The 23,127-nt window shown below is 37.4% G+C and overlaps 1 protein-coding gene across 2 annotated transcripts in view; it reads left to right on the top strand.

Moving 5' to 3' along the window:
• The window catches only part of Sdk1 (sidekick cell adhesion molecule 1), a 788,311-nt gene that overhangs the window by 316,025 nt on the left and 449,159 nt on the right, over positions 1-23,127 (top strand). For both annotated transcript variants that reach the window (XM_048330089.1, XM_048330099.1), the window contains exons 3-4: positions 12,427-12,533; positions 15,222-15,369. In XM_048330089.1, coding sequence (XP_048186046.1) covers positions 12,427-12,533; positions 15,222-15,369 — 255 coding nt within the window. The remainder of the gene's footprint in view (positions 1-12,426; positions 12,534-15,221; positions 15,370-23,127) is intronic.

The following is a 23,127-nucleotide window of genomic DNA, read 5'->3' as shown; positions in this document are numbered from 1 at the left end:
TTGAGGCAGTGCTGTGCAGGCTGCCAAATTTATACACAAGTCTGAGTCCCTAAGTGGAAGTGCTGACTGAGTCAGTAAGGAAGGCAGATCCCAGAACAGATGATGAGTTTGATAAGGAAGGCAGATCCAGGAGAGATAATGAATTTGATAAGATAAATAACTGTGTGTCTCTATGGTGGAAGGGTTAGATAGTCTCACACAAGTGACCTGCTTAAAGAGGGAATCATAACAAGGCTTGTGTTTTGTCTGGGGTGATGGCAAGTTTGGTATCATAGAGTGGTAAAACCCAGACCAACTTATATGAAGAGTCAGTGGTACTGGACCCACTTATAGCCCCAACCAAACATGGCCCATTTGCTTCTGCCCTACTTAATTATGACAGAGTGTAGGTGATTTCTACAGTTGAGTCATCCCATTCAGGTGATTACTGAGTACTTTATCCAGAATAGAAGCTCTCTAGTGATATTAAAATGTCTTATCTTTTTCCTCCATTGATCTTTCAACAAGTGACTTCTGAATTTCCAATCATGTTTTTCTCAGGCCTCTTTCCCATCAGCCAGTGCATTTACCACTGCCCAAGTGTCTCTTTCTATTTAGTCTCAAACCATCCTTCTTCAGAATTCTCTCTGTTCAAAGTGAAGGACAAGCTATCTTCATTGTAGCTCCTTTGGTCACACATAAGTAAGATTGTAGTGTGGCATCGCTGTGGTCACAATTGTGTTGACCCATAAATAAAGACACATCTAAGTGCTGGGCCATTCCATTGGTTGGTGAAGTGTAAGAGTAGTTGAGAAAGTGGCCTTAACTTGAAGGATTATGTGGCTCTGATACTGAGTTCCTTGTAAGATATATATATATCTGTGATACTTTCCTAATCCTCCAAGCAAGGAGGAGTTTCTTTTCAGTATTTCTAGTTTCCTACTGCTGAAGGCAGATCTTGTTCTAGAATTTTATCTAGAGTTTATCTTTGGGGCTACTTGAGGGACCCCACAGAGTTCTCATCCACAACAGATGTCTCTGGCAACATCAGGTATGCCAGAATATGTGGTTCAAATGGAAGGGATTCTTCCAGAACTGCAAAGCAATCCTGTGGCTGAATCTTCTCTCACTTTGGTCCCCACTAAAAAGATGCCAGCCTCAGCTAAGATAGGGTAGTAGGGGTCAGATTTACACTTTCACGTGAAAAAAAACCTATAAAATATTGGAAAGATTGTTTTTATGACACTTGGCATAAACAATGATTGTGAATCTTGAGAGATGGGAATTTAAGCAAAGTGAACTGTATAAATGTCCCAGTTACTACCTGGAAAGAATTTCTAAACTGTGGCACAGAAAATCAGAACCCAGGTAGAAAGTAAAGGACTTACTGAGTGGATGTGAGTTGAGAATTTGAATTGTTCAAAACAGCTAGATTTTCCCAGGAAAGCATATAAGGAGGAGGCGAAATCCAAAGAGTCTTCTCTAAATATAACCACAGTATTCACCACCATACTTGTATGAGGCAATTATATGATGCCAGGGAAAGAATTACCCAAGAAGACTAGAGATAGTACCTCCCTGATGGGGATAAACAGATTCTTGTCCTCTCTAGACAGACTAAAACTTATAGTTTCTAAGGTTGTTGAGTAGATACAATCATCTTGAGTCTCTGGTAGGAATTACTTAAGTGAGATATATAACTGACAAGTCTGAAAACGCAGGACTCAAAGTACTTCCTAATGTCTTTACAGTATCACAGAACAAAACTCAAAAAATATTACAGGATTGCAAAATAGCATTCAAAAAGGTAAAATTCACTATGTCCAGAATCTAATCGTGATCAGACCTGTAAAGAGGCAGGAAATTATAGTCTGCAATGGGGAGGAGAATCAATAGATTAAAACCAAACTAGAGCCAGACCCAAATGTTAGAAGTAGCAGAGAAAGGGAGTCAAATTACTATGACTATATTCCATTTATTCCAAGTTAAGGGTGACACAAAAGATACTAGAAGTGTAGGAGTCAATTTCTTAATGGAAATCTATAACATTTGACAAAAAATACTAGGTGAGTACTACCAGGAGATTAGATATTACAGAAGAAAATACTAATAAAGATAAAGCAATAATGTGATCCTAAAGGAAATACCATAAAAAGAAACCCAATGGGGGCTGGGAATATGGCCTACTGGCAAGAGTGCTTGCCTCGTATACATGAGGCCCTGGGTTAGATTCCTCAGCACCACATATACATAAAACGGCCAGAAGTGGCGCTGTGGCTCAAGTGGCAGAGTGCTAGCCTTGAGCAAAAAAGAAGCCAGGGACAGTGCTCAGGCCCTGAGTTCACGGCCTAGGACTGGCCAAAAAAAAAAAAAGAATCCCAATGACGAGCACTAATGAATTACAAGAAAATTTCAGGTGACCTAAATGTATAATTTGGAATCTCTAATGAATACAAGAAAGTTTCAGGTGACCTAAATGTATAATTTGGAATCTCTAAAGGAAGCAGGGAGAGGAAACATATTTAAAGAAATAGTGCTAAAATGTCCTCAAATTGAATGAAAATTACAAAGCCACAAAACAAAACCTGAAGTTACTAGCTAGTGTAATAAGACAAGAAAAACAAGTCATCTTCATTATAAAAAAAAGAATTAAAATGGTCTTTATTTTCAAGTGACATGATCTTCTATGTAGAAAATATGGTATATTTAAGAAAAGCTACTAAGAACAACTTTAGCATTATGACCAAGTAGATAAATATATAAATATTGTTTTTATGTATAACATATATAATTTCTTTATTTCTATAAAATATCTAGATACTTTTACATACTTCTGTATAATAGCAAGAATAATTTGGACAGATGATAGATGATGATACTCCCATGTCCATGAGTTTCCAGAGTAAAAATATATTTGTTTTTGGACTGAACATATAGGCTTTGTCTTTCCCTGTAAAGTACAATATAACAGCTATTTACTTTGAATTTACATTACATTTGATATAATTAATCTAGTGATGATTTACAGTATATAGAATGATGTATGTACATTCAGGTACTATATGCCATTTCATGAAAGATTTCAGCACCTGAATATTTTTATATTTGCAGGTGGCCTTTAAACCAAATGCTTGCAGATATACTGACAGACAACTCTAGATGATATATGTAGATTAGGCATAATTTTATGCACTAGTTTAAATTGCATCAAAAACCTCAAACTGCTTAGGGATAAATGTGTCACATGATATGCAAAACTTTCTGCTGAAAACTTCAAACATGGGTGAGGAAAGTAAAAGACCTTAATCTATTTTTTTTTACATTTTCAGTAAATTGTATTTTTAAAAAAACCAAATCAATGTTACAATTCAATAATCTAATCTAAATATGTACTTGACAGTAAAACACTTCTGTGTATGGAATGAGAAAGGTTTCAAAATCGTCAAATATATTATCTGCAAATACCCAAATAATAAACTACTCCTTGTAGTAAGCCTTTTGTTAAATGGAGTCATAAAGAACTGAAGATTTATTGCTGTGAAACAAATCTGTACTACAGTAGTATGAATCTTGGGTATTAAGCATAATCAGTTGGATGAAGTTAAGAAGTTGGAGATATGTAAGTGTGTGTGTGTGTGTGTGTGTGTGTATGTCTTAGTGTATAAGCCAGTTGACCCAAGAACTGATATATTTAACTTGTTCAGTTGAGACCAGACATGTTAAGTCTCCATTTTTAAGAAGGCAGTTAAAAATTACAATTCCAACAGCCCACAAACCAAATAAAAAATTATAAAAATTAAAACTATGTTCAGAGAGCTTTTTTGCCCTGCTCATTTTCAGCACCCCAAGGAAAATAAAAGCATCCATGACTATCACAGATGAAAACAAAATGAATATCACTGAAATCAGTTACTTTTCTCCACTGAGGTATAAAATCTATATAGAAATTTGATACTATACTATAACAAATTGTACTTCTCATAGTTCTGTTTTAATTTCTTTTAAACCCTTTTTAATATAGTTTTTATTGTTGTAAAAATGCTGTTTTCATGATTCTCAATCTGGTTCTTTCAGTTCTTTCTTGTTTATTTTTAAAAATTTAATTTATTTATTAATTGAACACAATCGTATATTTTTTATCAGTATTTAATATACTGGCTACCAGTTCTAGTTAGGAAAAAAATCTTGGAAATCTCTTCTTCATGACAGCACATTCAGCAGAAATTACTGATGTGCAAGCGAACCATAGAAGGTGCAGCTTTCCAGAAAGCATAATTTGTTGATGTGTGTCTGAATATTCTTTCCCATGACTCTAGATGAAAAACTCTTTCAGTCTTGTAAACATCATTGTGCACAGTCTTACTACTATGCATTTTCACAAAATTGGACAGGAAGGCTGGTTCTGGTTCACAGCTAGTGAAAAGCTACAAGTCTGAGTTTAATGGCTGATAAACCTTACATCCTGCAGAAGAGGAAAGTTTTTTTTTCTTTTTTGCTACTTAAGAATGTGGCAGAAATGTATGCTGAGGTAGCCCAGTCAATCCTTCTTTTTTTTTTTTTTTGTAAATTTAAGACTTTAGTCTTTAGTCAAAAGGACAGATACATTGTGTTATTGTCAGTGTTTATTGTATTTATTTTATTTATAAAGTAAATAAACTTGAGAAATTAGGAGTGGGTAAAGTATTATCATTCTATTACTCCAGGTTGAAGAAACCAAAGTGGACATGTAAGGATTATCTAATATGAACTTGATATATGTATTTGACATTAATGAAATATGGCCTCCTGTCTGCATATTTCCCATAAAGTTGTAGATTACTTGTTGTTGTTTTTTATTGCTTGTTTTGGCTTTGCTGAAACTGCCTTTTCAACTCCCTGAAATCATAGGGGGTGTGATTGTTTCTGGAGAACTGGAAGGAAGAATTAGCATCAGGCAGTTTAAAGTTCTTATTGGAGAGGACTTGGATTTGGAAAATTAATCACTCTTGGGTCTTTTGTCTTGGGGTGGTTGTGGAATCTAAGTAAAGAACAAACAAATCAAGCATGATTTATTGTTGCAAGTACTTCCAAATGAAACGAGTTGTATTTATATTTCTAGTTCACTCATAACACTTACAGTTTAGTCCTTTTCACCACTATATTATGTTCTGGATGTTTTTAAATGTGTAAAAAGTTACATTTGCCTTCATAATTTATTCATTGATACAATGATCTCTAGTTTTTGGTGTCAACACTGGGGCTTGAATTCAAGATCTTGCTCTTTTGCTTGGTTTTCTTGTTCACAGCTGGTATTGTACCACTTGAGCCACTTCTCCAGTATAATGGTCTGTATTTTTTATGCCCATCAAGAATCTGGCATTAAAAGAATTACATCATCAGAGATAGTGTTAGGAAAATGGAGGAAAATGGAAATGGAATCAGCGGGATTAGATCCTCAATAGGCGAGCACTGCTTATTGAGGAACAGCAAGGGACACAGACCTTCCCACAGGTTTGGAGGTTGTGGGAGGCGATAAATTTGTGACCAGGCTTATAAAGGGGTCTGAGAAAGGAGGCAGAGGTTATTGAAAGCTCCATTAGGTCTAAGAAGTAGGTGGCCTTTCCTTGGGCACGCAATGGACTGTTCACAGCTGGGCCTAGGTGAATTGTCCTGCCTGTATTTGATATACAGCAGGTTCACACATACCTGAGGCTTTGCCTGGTGTCTGTATGCCCCTGGGACAATAGTGTGGGGGTCAATCCTTCAGATAGAATAATAGATTTTTTTATTTAAAATAATGCCCTCTTTCCAAAGTATGTTCCATTCTTACTGACTTGTGAGCATTTAATTCTAACAATGCTAGATTTCACAGACTGACTCCAGGCACATGTCCATGCTTCACTAAATAAGGAGTTCACCTCTTCCCCCACTTTGATAGGAAAAGCAGAAAGAGATGAAGAATGAATACTGTCCCAAACATGGCTAATGTAAACCTAAGCCCCCCACAGAAAGACTAAGGAATAGTCAACTGAAACATTTGAGCTTTGGGTTGCTTTATATATAATAAGATAATATTGAAACTAAGCACCACAGGCTTATGCTTCAAATCCTAGCTACTTGTGAGTCTGGTATCTGGAGGATCAAGATTAGAAACCAGCCTGGACTGAATAATCAGCAAAAATATTGGACTGGAGTTCTAGAATGCCAGCCAAGCATCAAGCCGAAAGAGAGTGAGGCCCTGAGTTCAAACCCTAGTATCACAATAATAATAATAATAAATCTTGTAAAAATGGAAATGTAGTTATTCATGGTACAGTATCATTGTGGAAAATTGGCATCTCTGCTGGTTTATGTTCCCCAAATTTATAATCCTGAAAGAACTGTTGCAAAATCTGTAAGCCTGAGCTGGTCCCCACAATATTCAAGATAAATTTTGAAATAGATAAGATACAGGTTAAATAGCTTCTGCAGATACAGAGTTCCATTGGATGGCTTCTTTTCTCTGTATTGATTTGTTTATTTGAACTTCACATTGATGACTTGAACTCTTTGGAAAGAACATAACCTTCAGTCCCCAATGCCTGTGACCTATCAGTGAGCTAAACACACCTTCAAAGCTGTGTATCTATTTAGTATCAAATTTCAGTCTGAATTTTTCATTTCACTATTTTGCCTAAGGAAAAATCAAGCTATAAATTCAGTTTTCTTTAGATTGTTGTGCTTTAGAATTGCAGATAGGAAATTTATAAAAATTGGAGATAAAATGATTGTCTCACTCATAAAAGAAAAAGATGGTTCAATGAAAAATGTAAGTGATATAGAGTATTCATTCCTTAACCTTTTTTTTTATTTTAAGGATAGAAACAGATTCTGGGCCAAGATACAAAAGCTTATTATCAAACCTAGTTGTTTATTTTCATGCAAAATAGATATTTTTCTACTAGAATAAAAATCATAGTAATAGCTAGTAGACTTAATTAAGGGTCACAAACTGGATATTACCATTGAAAGGGACACCCTCACACCTGATCTTAATGGATATGAAAATTGTTGCTCATAAATTATGGGCCAACCCAAGAGAAAAGTAGATTTTCCTTTTGTTGTGAAGATGTGTTTTTGTTACTTTGATGAGTATTCTTAGTCATTGTTCTCTAACTGTTCTTGGAAAGAAAAGTTTAGTACTGACTATTCTATAGTGAACAGCTATTGTCAGACATTTCCTAAAATTCTGGTGCTTCCTGCTGAGGAAAATTTCTTATAGTAGTCTCAGTTATTCTAGTTTGGGGAGATCTTTATCACATAGTGATGCTGAATGCTTTATCAGGAGGTTTTTAGTTTTTTGTTTGGTCTTTGTGAGGGTACTGGGACTTGAACTCAGGCCCTTGTCACTATCCTTTAGCTATTTCCACAAGACCTGCACTCTACCACTTAGAGCACACCTCCATTTCCAGCTTCTTGGTGATTAATTGAAGATAAGTGTCTAATGGCCTTTTCACCTGGGATATCTTTGAACTGCTATCTTCAGATCTCAGCCTCCTGAGTAGATAAGATTATGGTGTGAGCCACTGGCACCCACTGAGACTTTTTTTTTCCAGAAAATAATTAATTAACACATTCTGTGGTATAAATTTGATCTGTGGTAAAACCACAGTAAAAAAAAATTATCTTGTAAAAGTTGTTGCAATGATAGTGGGTTGCCTTTATAATTATAAGCCTATTTGGAGATTGGGTAGAATAAGGAGACAATCCCCCAGAGCCACTGTCACCCTTATAACCAATTCCAGAAAGAACTTACGCTGGACACCACAGCTAGAGAAAGTCCCTCGATTGGTTCTGGACATGGTCATTGCTGCCTTGGTCATGACTCCACCGTGCCCTCCTGTGCCTGTGTTTCACTAGTGCTATATACAACCATAACCACCACCCACTGCCTCAGTGTCCTCACTACCTCTGTGTCCCATCACCACAGCTCTCAGACAAGATGTTTATCCTTGTTCCTGGGTATTATTAACCTGTGGTAGGTATATGGAGTCAGTCTAGATATGGTCTCATCAGTCTTGAACTTGAGAGAAGCTCTGCCTCTACAGAGACCCCTAGAAAAGAGAAATGTCTGGTAAAGGGAGGTGGTTTAGATCCTAGTTAGATAAAAATGTCAAATGCTCCCTCCACAGGTAGTCAGACGATTGCTCCTGGTGTGAAATGGTCTTTGAGGTACTTTCTAGAGAAGCTCTTGGGTGGTTCTAATGGCCCATTTGTTCAGAGTGGCAGGTCAGAACTGAAGTGTGCTCCACAGCAAATGTGGTCATTTAATCCCTGGCATCATTGAGTTCTTACTTTTTTTTTAAAATACATCATTCCTGAAGTAAAGTAGCTCTGAAAAACACTGTGTTCATCTAGAGGAATTCTGCCTTGATAGCGTGGCGTCAGGCATTCCTGCCATGTGGATTGGAAACAGGAGTGGGCATTTCTCACATCTTAGCAGCATATGGTGCTGCAGTTTTATCATCCTTTCTTGTAAAGATCCAGGAAAGTTTCTCTGTTTAAAAATGTGTGTTTATAAACAATAGACTTACCACCAATATTCCCATCTGTTAGGTGAACATAATTTATGTCAGAATTTGGAGATAGGTGGAGGACTTTGCAAGGTTTTTTTGTGTATTTTTCCCCCTGGTGAGACATTACACTAGAGAGATGGCACCAAGAGCATATGCCTAATACTCAGTTCTGTGTCTGTTTCTCCCTGTTGTTGAAAGCAGTTCAGTGGGGTGCTTTAGTACATAGGATTATTATAGAAATTCATAAGAATTTTAGATCTACTTAGAGTACTTCAAAGAGGAAAACAAGTAGAATGAATCCAATTATACAAATATGGTTGCATGGCAATAATAAAGTTGTCCTTGTACTTTTTTTTAAAATAGCTATACTACAATGACTGTACTATTTGTTTCCTAAAAACTGTCATTGATTTTGCTTTAACCCTATCTCCAAACTGCTCCTTGGTGTAATCATAGCATGTCGACATCAAAGCTGCTAACCCTCCATTAGTGATCTGTAATTTAAATAAATGGCATTGATTCTTTATGTTAGGATTGGTATTATTCGATTGTCTTCATTAATTAACTTTGTTTGAGATGAGCTGTTTCTCAGAATAGAATTTTTTTAATTCTTGAGATTAAAACTCAACAATATTTGTTCTTACAATAAAAGATTTTATGAATCTTGCCACGGGGTCTCAAGAAAGGTTATTGAGAGGGAAAATGTACTTTGATTAATATTTGCTTATTGTTGAATTACCTGTATTGTCCAAATGTTTTATTCTCTTAAAAATTGTTCCTCTCAGCTTTCATTTCAGGATGACTAATTGGACATACTTGAATAAAAAGATGAGCAATTAGTTGAATATAGATGGTTTTAAGTATGCTTGAGAACTGGGCACATGAAGAGCACCATGCACTTTGTCTCATACCTGATTTTTTTTTAAGTTTCTCTGATTATACTTTGTAAGAAAACAGATTTTGGAATTTGTAGAACACGATTTTTAAGGATAGCACTGCTGTTTTGAGGTTTTTTGTTGTTGTTTGTTTTTTAGAAAAGAGTTTATTGTCCATGTAGTTCAAGTTGCCTTTTCTTTGTCATGACAGACATCTTCCAGATGTAGAAAGTATCCAGGCATTAAGTCTTACTTTTCTTTTATCCAAAGATACCTATTTTATTCTTTTACAATATATATGCCCTTATTTTTAATGTTTCTTTTTCTTTTTTGAGCTTCTGAGATGAATCTTGGGGCCTCATGCATGCTGAGCAAGCACTCTCCCACTGAGCCATACCCTGAGCCTGTATCTTACTTTCATATAATATGGCAGACATTCAAAAAGCTGTACATATCCATACACTTAAGGAGTTCGGAGATGAGCACATACCCACCAAACCATCACCACAAGCCATGCTGTGAACCTCTTTATTGCCTCCAAGTATTTCTTCTTGGCTTACTTTTTTATTACTATGATTTTTTGTGTGTGATAAGACATAAAGCCAGACATAGGCATAGTGGCTAGTGCCTGTAATCCACGCTACTCATGAGGATGAGACCTGGAGGATTTTTGGTTGAAAGACAGCTCAGACAGAAAAGTTCTGTGGAGACCATCTCCAATTAACTAGCAAAATTCCAGACTTAGAGGTGTGGCTTAAGTGGTAGAGTTAGAGTTGTCTAGTGTGCTAGAGGGCTTATCTAGCAAGTATAAGGCCCTAAGTTCCATCCCTAGTATTTCCCAAAGATTTTTTTAAGTAAAACTTATTTTTCAATATATATATTAACATACATAATATTGTATTATTAACATTGAATATCTAGACAGTTGATCTCTAGGAGTTTTCAATTTTTTTTTTCAAATCTAAATAAGTAAAACTTTTTGGTGCTTTCTTGTTTTTTTTCTTCTACCAGCTCCTGAAAGCCATCATTCTACTCTGTTTCTGTGGTTTAACTATTTTAGGTTCACCTTTTAAGTGTTTAACATAAAGTATTATCCTTCTGTTTCTGGCTTATTGTTACTTATCATAATACCCTCCACATTCATTCATGTTCTTAGAAACAGCATGGTTTTCTTCTTTTTAAAGACCACATAATAACCTCAGATTTATGTAGCTCATTTCATTTACTTATCTGTTGAACATGCAAGTGTAGGTATTTTGCAGGATCCTCATTTCGATTCCTTTGTATGTATGTTCAGAAGTGAGACCACTGGGTCTTATGGTAGTCCAGTTTTGGTTTTTTTTGAGGAATGTCCATTACCATTTTTTGTAATGTCTATACTAGTTTACCATCCCACCAACTGGGTATGAGATTCTCTTTCTTGTACGCTTGCCATCACTTATTCCTTTTAACTTTTTTTGGTTAATTGACATGTTGACATGTGAAATGACATATGATGGTGTTTTTGATTGTTTTGTTTGTTTCCTGTCCTGGGGCTTCAACTCAGGGCCTGAGCACTGTCCCTGGCTTCGTTTTACTCAAGGCAAGTACTCTACCACTTGAGCCACAGCACTACTGGCTTTTTCTGTTTATGTGGTGCTCAGGAATCGAACCCAGGGCTTTATGCATGCAAGGCAAGCACTCTACCACTAAGCCATATTCCCAGCCCATGATTGTGTTTTTGAGTTGTGCTTTCTTGATAATTTGTAATGCTGAGAAACATTTTACATACCTGCTGGCCACTTTTATGTCTTCCTTTGAGAATTGTCTATTCAGCTACTTCACATTTTTAAAGTGAGACTTCTTTCTTGCTCCTGAGTTGTTACAGTTCTTTATATATTTGGAAAATCAATCCTAGATCACATGGCTTGCTTAAGACTTATTCTTGATTTGATTATGAACATAACCTGGAACCAAGCAGTGTACTATTTCCAGTAGCTTTGCAAGGTTGGGCTCACCTGCTCTGCAGTTTTCCTTGAAATAGTTGGTTTTATATCCTACCTGCCTTATGGGTTTTAAAACATCTAAGTTACAAAACCAGAAGTAAACTTACATCAGGACTGCTCTTGGAAACCATGTCTTTAAGTTCCCTTTCTATTATGAAAATATACTAAAGATTTTAGAAAAGATGGAATGCAAAGGATGATTATTTATAGGCACAGAAATGAGAACTACAAATGAAATGATTTTTTGTTGCCTGAGAAAATAAAACTTCTTCCATGCAAATGTGGAGAAGAAAGGAAAGGGGGGTACTGCATGCACTATGTCAGCTGATGTTCACAGGTGGAAAGGGGGGGCATATCCTGGTACCCTGCTTTCTTCGCTTAAAAACACCTACCTACCTCTCATCTTAACAGATGAGATTAGTGGCTAGTTTTCACACAGTGACATGACACATGATTTGAAGTCTGTTGTTAGTCTTCAAAATTATTTGTGGAAATTAAAGCAAGCAGTTTTCTTGGTTTGGTTTGTTTATTTTTTGTTTTTGCCAGTCCTCCGGCCTGAACTCAGGACCAGGGCACTGTCCCTGGGCTTCTTTTGCTCAAGGCTAGCACTCTACTACTTGAGCCACAGTGCCACTTTTTTTGTTTGTTTGTTTATGTGGTACTGAGAAATCCTGCCCAGGGCTTCATGCATGCTAGGCAAGTATCCTACCATGAAGCCACATTCCTAGCCCAAGCAAATAGCTTTTATTGAAAGGTCTAGTTTAACTATAATGACCTTTAATTATTTAACATTTCTAATTTATTCAGTCTTATCTTCTTTACTCATGCTAGATACCTGGGCACAATGATAAGTAGAGAAGTCTATCTGAGGAAGTGGGTATCAATGTGTTTATCTAAAGAACAATACACAGTGGTCCTCATTGCTTTGGCTAGGGGGGAATTGAATAGATCTTAAGTTACCCAAAATAATGTATTTGTAGAGCACTTACTAGAAGAGATTCTTACGCTGTCCTTGATGTAACCATTGACACTTGTTTTTTTGGTGTCTTGCAGGTATATCATCCCATCTTTACAGAAGCTTGATGCTGGCTTTTACCAGTGTGTGGTACGGAACAGAATGGGAGCACTTTTGCAGAGAAAATCTGAAGTTCAAGTTGCATGTATGTATACATTATGTGGCCTTCCATTGTGAAGGAAGGAGCACAGCAGTTTATCCAGCGAGTCAGAGCCACCTTTAACTGTTGTAGAAATGGGGGAAGGGGGAATGGGAGGGTTCTTCTTTGGTTCAGTTAAAATAGAATGGTTGTTAGGATTGGTAAGGTATGAGTGAACACCTAGTATGGTTGCCAGGTGAGGGTTATGGAGGCAGGTGTCCTGTTTCCCATCTGAAAAAATGGAATTTTCCAAGGCAAAGAGGAGTAAGGTGGTTTCTAGCGAATGAACCAGTTGCTCATAGCTTCTTTATATTGTAATTCAAAATGTTTATCAAATAAAAACTTTAGCCTGTTTATACCAAATTTTAATAACTCCTAATCAGCTGTACCCAACAGAAAAACATTGTATGTATAATACATATACGTACACACATATGAGAGAAAAATGAAACTTATCACAAACTATTAGGAAAGAGGGAAAGAAGTAAAGAAAGTATTACAGATATTGTGAAATTTATTCAAAGAACATTATATAATTGTTATAAATACCACAAAATTTCTTTATATCATTTATGTTATTAAAACTAAAACCAGCCACGGCCTAGTGGCTTATGCCTGTAATCCTAGCTGCTCAGGAGGCTGAGATCTCAGAATCACAGTTCGAAGCCAGCCATGCAAGAAAGTCTATGAGACTCTTATCTTTAATTAAACACAAGAAAACTAGACATAGCCCTATAGTTCAAATGGTAAAGCACTAGCCTTGAGCAAAAGAGCTCAGGGACAGTGCCCAGGCCCAGAGTTAAAGCCCCATGAGTGACAAAAACAAAGTAATAATAAATATTAAACTAGAAAAATAAAATAACTACTGAACTACAAATATGCATAGATGTTCCATATGCTTGATGTTATTAATGTTCTAATGAGTTATTCTTTGTTGAACAGATCTAATTTGGAGAAAGATACTTTGTTAAAGTAATTTCTTTGTTAAAGAAATCCCAGAATGCAGGGAGCTTGAATTTCATTGTAGGCTTTGGAAGGAAGGAGCTTGAGAACTTGGCCTAGGTATTTTCCTTTTTTTCCTAAAATACTGAATTGATGAGGATCTCTCGTCTTACTTTTCTGCCTTATTGCATTTTGAATGTACTACCAAAATATTTCTCTGTGTCTAAGGAAGCCAAAAAATAACGTTCTGAAATTATAAATTATACATTCATATGGCCTGAACTTAAAGGGAGTTCCTATATTGAGTTGTACTGTTTGAATAATGACAAGATTTGCCATTTGTTATTTTAAAGCCAGCTATGGCCTGTAACTTCACATTACTATACAATAATGCCTACTTTCCTGGTCCACCATAAGTACTAATGACTGGTGAATGTTCTGAAACAATCTGTGATTTGATATTTTCTAAGTCACTGGGAAGGCATCAATCTTCCTGAATTGTGATGATGATGAAGTCATCAGCTAAGTCTATCTACAGAATAATCCAGAACTTTTATTCAATAGCTGCAAACATAATAAATAGAGTACAGATCAATACCTAAGTCATATTTGAATATGTTCACATCCTGGAATTTATTATCATATATTAAGCTGTAATTTACAAAATCGAGTTGGAACTTCTTGCTTAATTATTTATATCTTGTTCCTACCCTTCATCTCTAGCTCTTAGATTCTCTTCACTTCTTTTCTTCTTCCCTTTATGACATACTTCACTTTAAAGTAACATGGACATTTTTTCTCATTTGTTTCATTGGTTTCATTTTTCTCTTAAGTCTTTTACACTTTATATCTAAAATATTTTTGAATGAAGATGCCATAGATAATAGAGCTCTTTTATGGAAAACCAAACATACATACATTAAAAATACTATTTTGCTATCTCTATGTAAACATTTCATCTATATCTAATCATAATATGACTTTTTACATAATTTCAAGTTGCTTATTCAAATTGTGGCCCTTTATGATTACATTCCAATGATTGGTTTTATTCCTCTTTTTTTTTTTGGCAATAATGGGATATGAACTCAAGGTCTTACTTTTCTTTGCTAGGCAGGTGATCTATTACTTGAGTCACATTCCCTTATAACCTTTTTTTTTTTTAAATGTTTCTAACCAATTGGACAAGGACTGTTCCAAATTAAGTAAACATGATGGGGGTAGTAAGAGAACTGTATAGCTTCCCCTGTGTTTTAAAATATTGTTCTCAAACAGTATTTTAGGTTAACAGTCACCCTAGAAATGAGGAAGAAGAGAACCTATGAGGAGCAAGGGCCAGGAGATGGGGTAGCTTGAGAAATTTGGTACCTGGGAGTTGCCCAGAAGCATTTTATGCATGCCCAGTTTCTGGACATACTGCTTCACAAGGCACTGGGATGTTCTCTGGCAGTTTATTTCCACGTTACAATTGGTTGAGAACATGCCCTTGTATTACTGCAGTAAGTTAGGTGGGGTGGCTCTTCTGCTGAGCATACTGTTGGCCTGTTTGTGGATGCATAGCTTTGCCTCCTGCTTCACCTCTAAGCCAGGTTTGCACTTGTCAGCACGGCTGTTCAGCCTCACTTGTTGCGTAGTTAAGTATAATGATGTCGCTGAGTTTACTGCAAAATACAGTTATTTCCATCTGTGACCCTTCTTCCCCTCAAAAAAAAGTTGTTTCTGAAACTTAAAAGGTCTCATTTTTCTCTGCAGATATGGGAAATTTCATGGACACAGACCAGAGGAAAACGGTTTCTGCAGGACACGCAGCTGTTCTAAACCTACTGCCCATCTCCAGCTGCCCCAGACCGCAAGTGACTTGGTTTAGAGAAGGCCACAAGATTATTCCAAGCAACAGGATGTAAGTTGCTCCAAACCTTAAAGCTTCAGATACAATTAATTACGCCTGCCTGCACCACTTGCATAGTAAGTGAGCCAATTAAGGTTACCAGTGATTTGCAAAGAATAACCAAGTCTAGGAGTCTTCCTTTATCCTTAACAAACAGCTATTTTGAGACTGGCTTGGTCATTTTGAAGCTGCTTAACTAAGTGGCGGTGTTCTTTTCTCAGTATGATGCACCCACTGAACCTAAGGCATCTTTTGTACTGTGCCCTTTCATGTCCATTCTTACTTTTTGTTTAAGTCTGCATTTTTAGCTGTTGTAGACATCTGAATTGTGTTTAACCTGATCTTTAGGAAGGGTGCTATTTATTTGTACAACAGTGGGCTTTTACCCCTGTTCTTACTGAGTCAGGTTTGATACGACTTACTCTGATGACAAAGCAGTAATTACTGCTTATTTCTCTCTGATTCTGTCATCCTACCATGACAGTTTTATTTCTTCTTGTTTAATAAGCAGTTCACCTATCCATTGCCAAGTGGTTGCTTTGTGATTGGTTGAGCAATATTTCCAGGTGGTTTTGTCTATTCTGCATTCAAAATACTTGCCTAATGCCAGACAGGCTTTCTTCATTTGGAGCTTGAAGTACGTAAAAAAAAATTTGGTCTATATGTCATAACTGGGCATATTGCAATGTAATTTAAAGGCAGTATTCCAAATATAAAGTTTTCAAGGATGAGAAATTCCAAAGAATCCTGAGATGCTATATATTGAGAATAGAAGTCAAATATTTTTGCTGCCAAGTGGCTAGTTACACTTAGATAAAAATTTCTAGAAGGAAAATGATTTTTTAAACAGGATGTATAAGGCAGTTTGCTGAATCAATTGCCAGTGGAATCATGAAAGTACCTGGAACATAAACTCACTCCCTACCCTGCCCAAGCATCCACAACTCTCTCCTGTAAAACAGTGTCTGCATCTTCTATCCTGGCAACTGAACCTTGCTTGACCTAGACTCTTCATAAGCTTATTTAGCACATTTTTTTAGTTACTTGAAACAAGAGAAAAAATGGAAATGCATGTAAAAGCTATGTGTCAAATCTCTAGTAGAAATACCAGTTACTTTAGAAAATGCAGTGGCTGCTATCCTTTTTCCTACATTTTGTTAGAAGTCACTTTGATATTCACCTTTATATTGATACATAGCATAACAGAAACCTCTTGAGTTTGGGTGAAACAAAAATGAAGGATCGATATCTCATTCCTTTTGGATGTTATTAGTCTGAGCAGAGGCAGCTATGACTCAGATGCTCTGGAAGGCTCCCTGTTGAGGGCAGTGTGATGGGTGAAAATGGAATGAATGTTGTGGGGAGGGGATTGGTGCCAGGGATTAGGAAGTAGATTGAACAAGGCTTCTTCTCAAACTCCAGAGCTCTAATCTCATGCCAGCAAAACTCACGATGGAAGCATTATTTTAACTTGATATCAAATAAGTGTATGTTGAGTCATTTGTTGAATTGTGGTTCATGAGACATTTATTCAAGAAGCACGAAAGGCTTTACAATGAAATAACTCTTAATTTCTCTAACAAAATAACTTCATAAGCTTTTTTAAACTTGCAAATTCATGCCAAAGACTGTTTAATTCCTAATGAGCTAATAAAGTAAAGATGCTATTAGAGTTTTAATGTAGTATCCCATCAAACAAATGGTCTGCTTACAACCATGAAGCTATTGATAAATCTGTAAGCTCAGTGAAATAATGTGGTGGTATACCTTTTTTTTTTAAGAGATGAAAGGCTGATTATGGATATTTACACTTTTGCAAGGCCCTTTAGTTTTGTATTTTCCACCTCATCATCACACCACATTTATTAAGTACCTGCTGTACAAGATCTCATAAATCAGTAACTGCATGGTTTTTGCTACCAGTTTCTATGTCATTCAAAGATATATTGCTTTCTACTCCTGAGAAAGTTTGACTGGACACAAAAGGGCATTTCTGCACTACTCAGCCCAGATGGCTGCAGGCAAATGTCACACGCATTAGGTCTGCTCTGCACCACCAGAGTTGCCTTTCAAGTCCAGAATGTGTACCAAAGTGTAACACATGGGTCAAGTGCCTGTTCCTGCCTCCTGTGTAAGGCTCATTCCCTTACACAACAGGACAGGTGGCTCCTTGTCATATGGCTGAAAAACTTCATCTCCTTTCCCCTCATTTTTTAATATTATCTTGTGACCTTTAACAGGTGAGCTTTAGACTTAAAAGTAAATGATCTTTCATTTTCAACAAACAGTAGCTCTAATGATTCCCAACTTGAAAATTTAGTTAAATAGCCTATTAATAATCTTAGTGGCTATTATTTATTGAGTACCTACTTGAAAACATATCTTCTCTAATCCTAACGATTGCCTTCTGAGGCAGACCCAATTAGCTCCACTTAGCATCTCTGGATTTGATAGCTCTCACTTACCCAGGGGCTCATAGCTGGAAAATGGTGGAGCTGGCATTGAAACCCAGGCTTGCTTAGCTCTTAAGTCCTGTGCTCTCCCGGTCAGCCTAGTTCCTCTTGTCTACTTATTTGCTGAACTTTCTTTGTGTTTTTGATCATTTTCTCCATATACTGCTTCAGGCTTTCTTCTCATTGATTTGGAAGACCAGCTTTGAATTTGAAATAACATGGGTTAATTTGAATGTGCTTAGAAGTCATTTGAAATTGACATAGTTCAAAAGTAGAATCAATTAGAATTCCTTTTGGATTGGAGGTTGGAGAAATGGAGAGAAGACATGGTTAACTTATAACTTTTAACATTTCTTTTTTTTTTTTTAAATATTGCATTATTTTATTAACTTTTTTTTTTTTTTTTTTTTGGCCAGTCCTGGGCCTTGGACTCAGGGCCTGAGCACCTTCCCTGGCTTCTTCCCGCTCAAGGCTAGCACTGTGCCACCTGAGCCACAGAGTCCCTTCTGGCCGTTTTCCATATATGTGGTGCTGGGGAATTGAACTGAGAGCTTCATGTATAGGAGGCAAGCACTCTTGCCACTAGGCCATCTCCTTAGCCCCCTTTTAACATTTCTTGATCTGACCAACTATTTGCTCACTCAGGAGTTACTATTTCCTGAATGAGCAATTTTGGGAGAAGTAAGTTGGTATAAATTAAAGGTGGTTTAGTAGCAGTGTCTGCAGTTTGTTTGGGACAAGATTGAGATGTGTGTTTCATAGCCAAGAAGAGACAATGATTAGATAAGTCATGTATTAGACTCAAGGTGAATGAAGAGGTCTAGGTGAAACTTGGTATGCTTTAATGTGATTAGCTCTTTATAAACTTACAAAAGATATGAACCAATAGGCCAAGCCCAAATTCTCCCATTCTGTCTTTTGTCTGCTAGTCACAGAAGTTGACTTTGGTTGTCTTTTGCAAAAACGAAATTTTGTCATGGAAAATAACAGAAACAGGGCTGGGGATATAGCCTAGTGGCAAGAGTGCCTGCCTCGGATACACGAGGCCCTAGGTTCGATTCCCCAGCACCACATATACAGAAAACGGCCAGAAGCGGCGCTGTGGCTCAAGTGGCAGAGTGCTAGCCTTGAGCGGGAAGAAGCCAGGGACAGTGCTCAGGCCCTGAGTCCAAGGCCCAGGACTGGCCAAAAAAAAAAAAAAAAAAGAAAATAACAGAAACAACCCTGCGGGAGAGGATTCAGCAGTAACCAGGGTTACATCCATGGTATAGGCATCAGGGTGAAAATGAACAGGGCCTTCCAGAGAATCAAGGTTCTAATTTCTGGAACTTAGGGAAGGGTTAGGGTACATGACAGAGGGGAATTAAGATTGGTGAAGCAACAAAGAACTAATACAGGTAGGAAGACAGGCCAAAAGGAAAAGGGCAGTCTACTGCCTATACCCTATTACTGGCATGTGCCTGAATACACATTGTGAGTCATGTCCTGTGTCTGTGACCTGTACCTTCCAGGGGACAGTGGTCTTGCTCTCCCCAGCTGTTTGTACTCCCCTCTGGGAGGAGAAAGGATAACCATTCCTTGTGTTAGGTATGCAGTAGAGGTCACTGAATTCTTTGTGACACCTCTTTGCAGTGCTCTTTGTAATGCTTGGACTCTTTAACACCAATATCCTAAGACTTAGGACTTTGTCAAGAGACAAAATAAGAAACTTTATAGGTCTTAGAATCCTGATTGTTCTATCGTGAGTTAAGTGATCAGGTCCTGTCCGTTCATTCACTCACATAGTCTTCTGCTCATACTAACTCTTTCCCATGGCCGTTGGCCACCTAAATGTCTTAGCTGTGTGACCTGATGGGTCACAGAACTGATGTGCTGCATGAGTGAATGGACTGAGTCAGAAATCAATGTGAAACTCCTTGGCTGAACAGGAACTCCGGAAGAGCAAAAGATCTCAAGAGGAGAAGGCTGTTGACACAGAAAAATATCTTGGAAGGGCAAATTATATTTTGAAAGAATTGAGGATAAGTTATATTGGGAATTTTGAATAGATAATTATGGGTTTTATTTATTTCAGAAGAGGAAAGACTGCCTGTTTATTTTTCTGGGTTTTCTGATTTCAAACAGTTAATTTGCTATCTTTGCATATCAAAAGATGAGCATAGCTTTGTCTTACAAATATGGTCTAATTTGAAAATAAAATTCTTGTGTGCTATTTTGGCTCAAATATATTTTCTTTGTTCCTTTTCATTTCTCAAATTATGAAACGAGAATCTTGATGCCTTGCAGTATTTTTCTTACCTCCAGGAGGTAATTTATGCCAGCAGTTATCAGATTAGGACGCAAAAACTTGGTCTGTATGGTGCCATTCTTTTGCTTAATTGCAGTTTTTTTTGTGTGCCCAAATTGCATCCTGCAGCCCATCTGACAGTAATGTGGGAGCACAAGTGTTCCTGTACATAGAATATGCAAGTTGTAATAAGTTGACAGATTAAATATTTCAAAGCTGCAGCGAGCTTGGCAATGGACGGCTTGCCCATAGGCTATGGACTGTGAGGTGTGGGCAGTAAACAGCATCCCAAGTGACTTAGAAGCCTCCATTAACTTATTACCATCCTGTTGCAATTGCTCCAAAAAAGATTTGTTTAAATTAGTGCTTGTATTGAAAGTCACAACTTAATGCTTTGATGAGGTAGATCTGGTTGTAATAACATTTTTATAGTGGATTGAGCTTTACAAAATAATGGGCTTTTAAAATGTTCATGTTTCATAGGCATTTTGTGAGTGTTTATAGAGTGTATCTTGGTGTGAACTGAGCCATACTTAGTATAGGTCCAAGATAAGAGATAAAAGTTCCAAGCCAGCTTCCACTGTAACTCCAACCTTGGGCACATTGCTTGGTCTACCTTTGCTTCTCTGTTTTCATGTCAGCTATGAGGAAGTGGTGTTGCCTATGTCGGCATTGCTCTCATTCAGCAGTAGTATTAATATTCATAAATAGTGCTAGCCTAAAAGGCTCACCTTCTTTCTCTCCTTTCTCCCACACAGGCCACAGGTGTTTACTGAGCATTTAGTGCAAGGTGCTGTTCAGGCTGCTAAGCCTGAAAAGAAAGAGGCTTTGAAAGTGCTTCAGTGGAAAAGACTGAGGGCTAGTGTGTACACAGCTTAATAAGCAGGGTGGGTTCAGGTGGGAAGTGGGGGCTGAGTGTACAAGCACTGCGAGGGACAGCAAGTACAGAGCTGAGGATAGGCACCTTTAAGTTCAGGGTTAAGGAAGGCTGTTTGTAAGATGGCATTTAAAACCCCCTTTTTCAAATTATAGTTTACACACAGAATGCACACAGGTGGATGGAATTTAGCAGCTGTGCTCTCAGAAGTAATCTTATCTCATCCAGTGAAGACCTCCCATAGTCCTTCCCCAGCTATCCTTCACTGTATACAGAATACAATCCGGAATCCTTCCCTCTGTACATAGAATAAAATCCAGTTCCATCCAGTGGAGACCTCCTGTAGCCCCATCCCCAGCCACCCTCCACTGTTACTATCCTGTTCAGTGAAGACCTTCGCCCATCCCCAGCCACCCTCCACTAAGGCCCCATCTCATCCACTGGAGAGCCCCTACAACCCCTTCCCCATCTGTCCTCCACTGAGGTAATGTCCCCTACCATAGATTAGTACTTTTTTTTTAATGTTTTGTAGAATTTCATAAAAATGAAATCGAATGGAAATCTTTGCTACTGGCTTCATTTACTCAACATGATTTCTGTGATATTCTCAATATGATATTAAATAATAATAAACAATTTTTAAATCCCAGGAGGTTTTTTGTATATAATGATTTATTTAATCCTCACAGCAGCCCAATGAGCGGATATTGCTTTATTAGTGAGAAGAAAGGCTTAGAGACGTCAATAGCCAGGCAGTGTGAGCACTCTTGGTGTCCCAAGTCCATACTTGTTCTTTACACTGTGCTTCCTTCTCAAGGTAAAATCTAAAGCTGAGGACAGCCAACCATGCACAGATGCAAAGGGTGAAAATTGTAGGTAAAGGGGCAGGAAAGAGTTTGATGGTTTTGCTAAACTGAAGAGTCTGTGGTAAGGTCAGAGATGTATTGTGAGAAAGGGACAGACAGGTGGACAGAGAGGCAGCTCAAGGTTCTGTAGACTTCAGAAACTGTAAAGGTATCTGAATTTGATTCTGTATACAATGAGAAGGAATATGGATTTTGTTCTTTATATAGAGGGAAGGAATTCTGTATACAATGGAAAGTGTTTGGAAGACGATCCTCCTCTCCTCTTTTGGAGGAAAAAAGTAAATTGATAAAATGCATACAACATAAAACTGACCATTTTAACCTGTGTTGAGTGCACATTTTAGTTGCATTAAGCATATTCACATTATAGTGCCACCTTCCATGCCCTCCACCTCCAGAATACTTCACTTGGCAGAACAAGAACTCTGTACTTGTTCAACACTAACTCCCCATCCCTGCAATCCCAGAAAACCACATCCTTTAGAATTTCTTTCCCTCTGAATTCAACAGTATTTTGAAATGATCTTAGATTTATCTACTGTTAAAAGAAATCAGCTGAGCGGGTCCTATGTACCCCTTAACCAGTTTCTACAAGTGCTGAAATCTTGCAAAACTGGTGCCATGTCACAGCCAGCAAACTGATGTTGATAGGGTGGTGACACAAACCATTCACATTCACAAACCCTTTTATTGCCACTATTGCTCTTTTATCGCCACTACTGCTTTCCTCCTGCCTCACCCTCTCTCCCTGAATCCTGGACCACTAATCTGTTTGAGTTTCAATCATTTTTATCATTTCAAGAATGCTATGTAAGTGGAATTGTCCATATTGTGATCTTTTGGAGCCGGTTTTTCCACTCAGCATTATTATCTAAGTTACCGCACATATCAGTAGATGGTGCCTTGTTGTTTTCCAGTGTTTCTTGCTGTGGATATACTACAGTTTATGTAATTATTGCCCTGTGAAAGACACCTGGGTTTTATGCAGTTTGAGAATAAAGCCATTATGAACACTCCTGTACAGATTTTTGTGGGAATGGAAGAATTTATGAGTCTGGGATAAATGCCCCTGTGGGCTGCATGGGAGTTGTGTGTTTAATATTTCCTATTTGTCTAGAAAATAGACAAAGTTTCTTTTAGAATGGCTGTGTCATCTTATATACTCTCAGGAACATTTAAATGACCTCCTTCTCTACTCCTTATTGCCATTTACTATCATCCCTACTTTTTAACCATCACAGTAGGTAATAATGATATTCTATTGAGTTTTTAATCTTCATTTTCCTT

This window comes from Perognathus longimembris, chromosome 1, assembly GCF_023159225.1.
Source record: "Perognathus longimembris pacificus isolate PPM17 chromosome 1, ASM2315922v1, whole genome shotgun sequence".
Lineage (NCBI taxonomy): Eukaryota > Metazoa > Chordata > Mammalia > Rodentia > Heteromyidae > Perognathus > Perognathus longimembris.
This window is presented reverse-complemented; position numbering and strand designations above follow the sequence as displayed.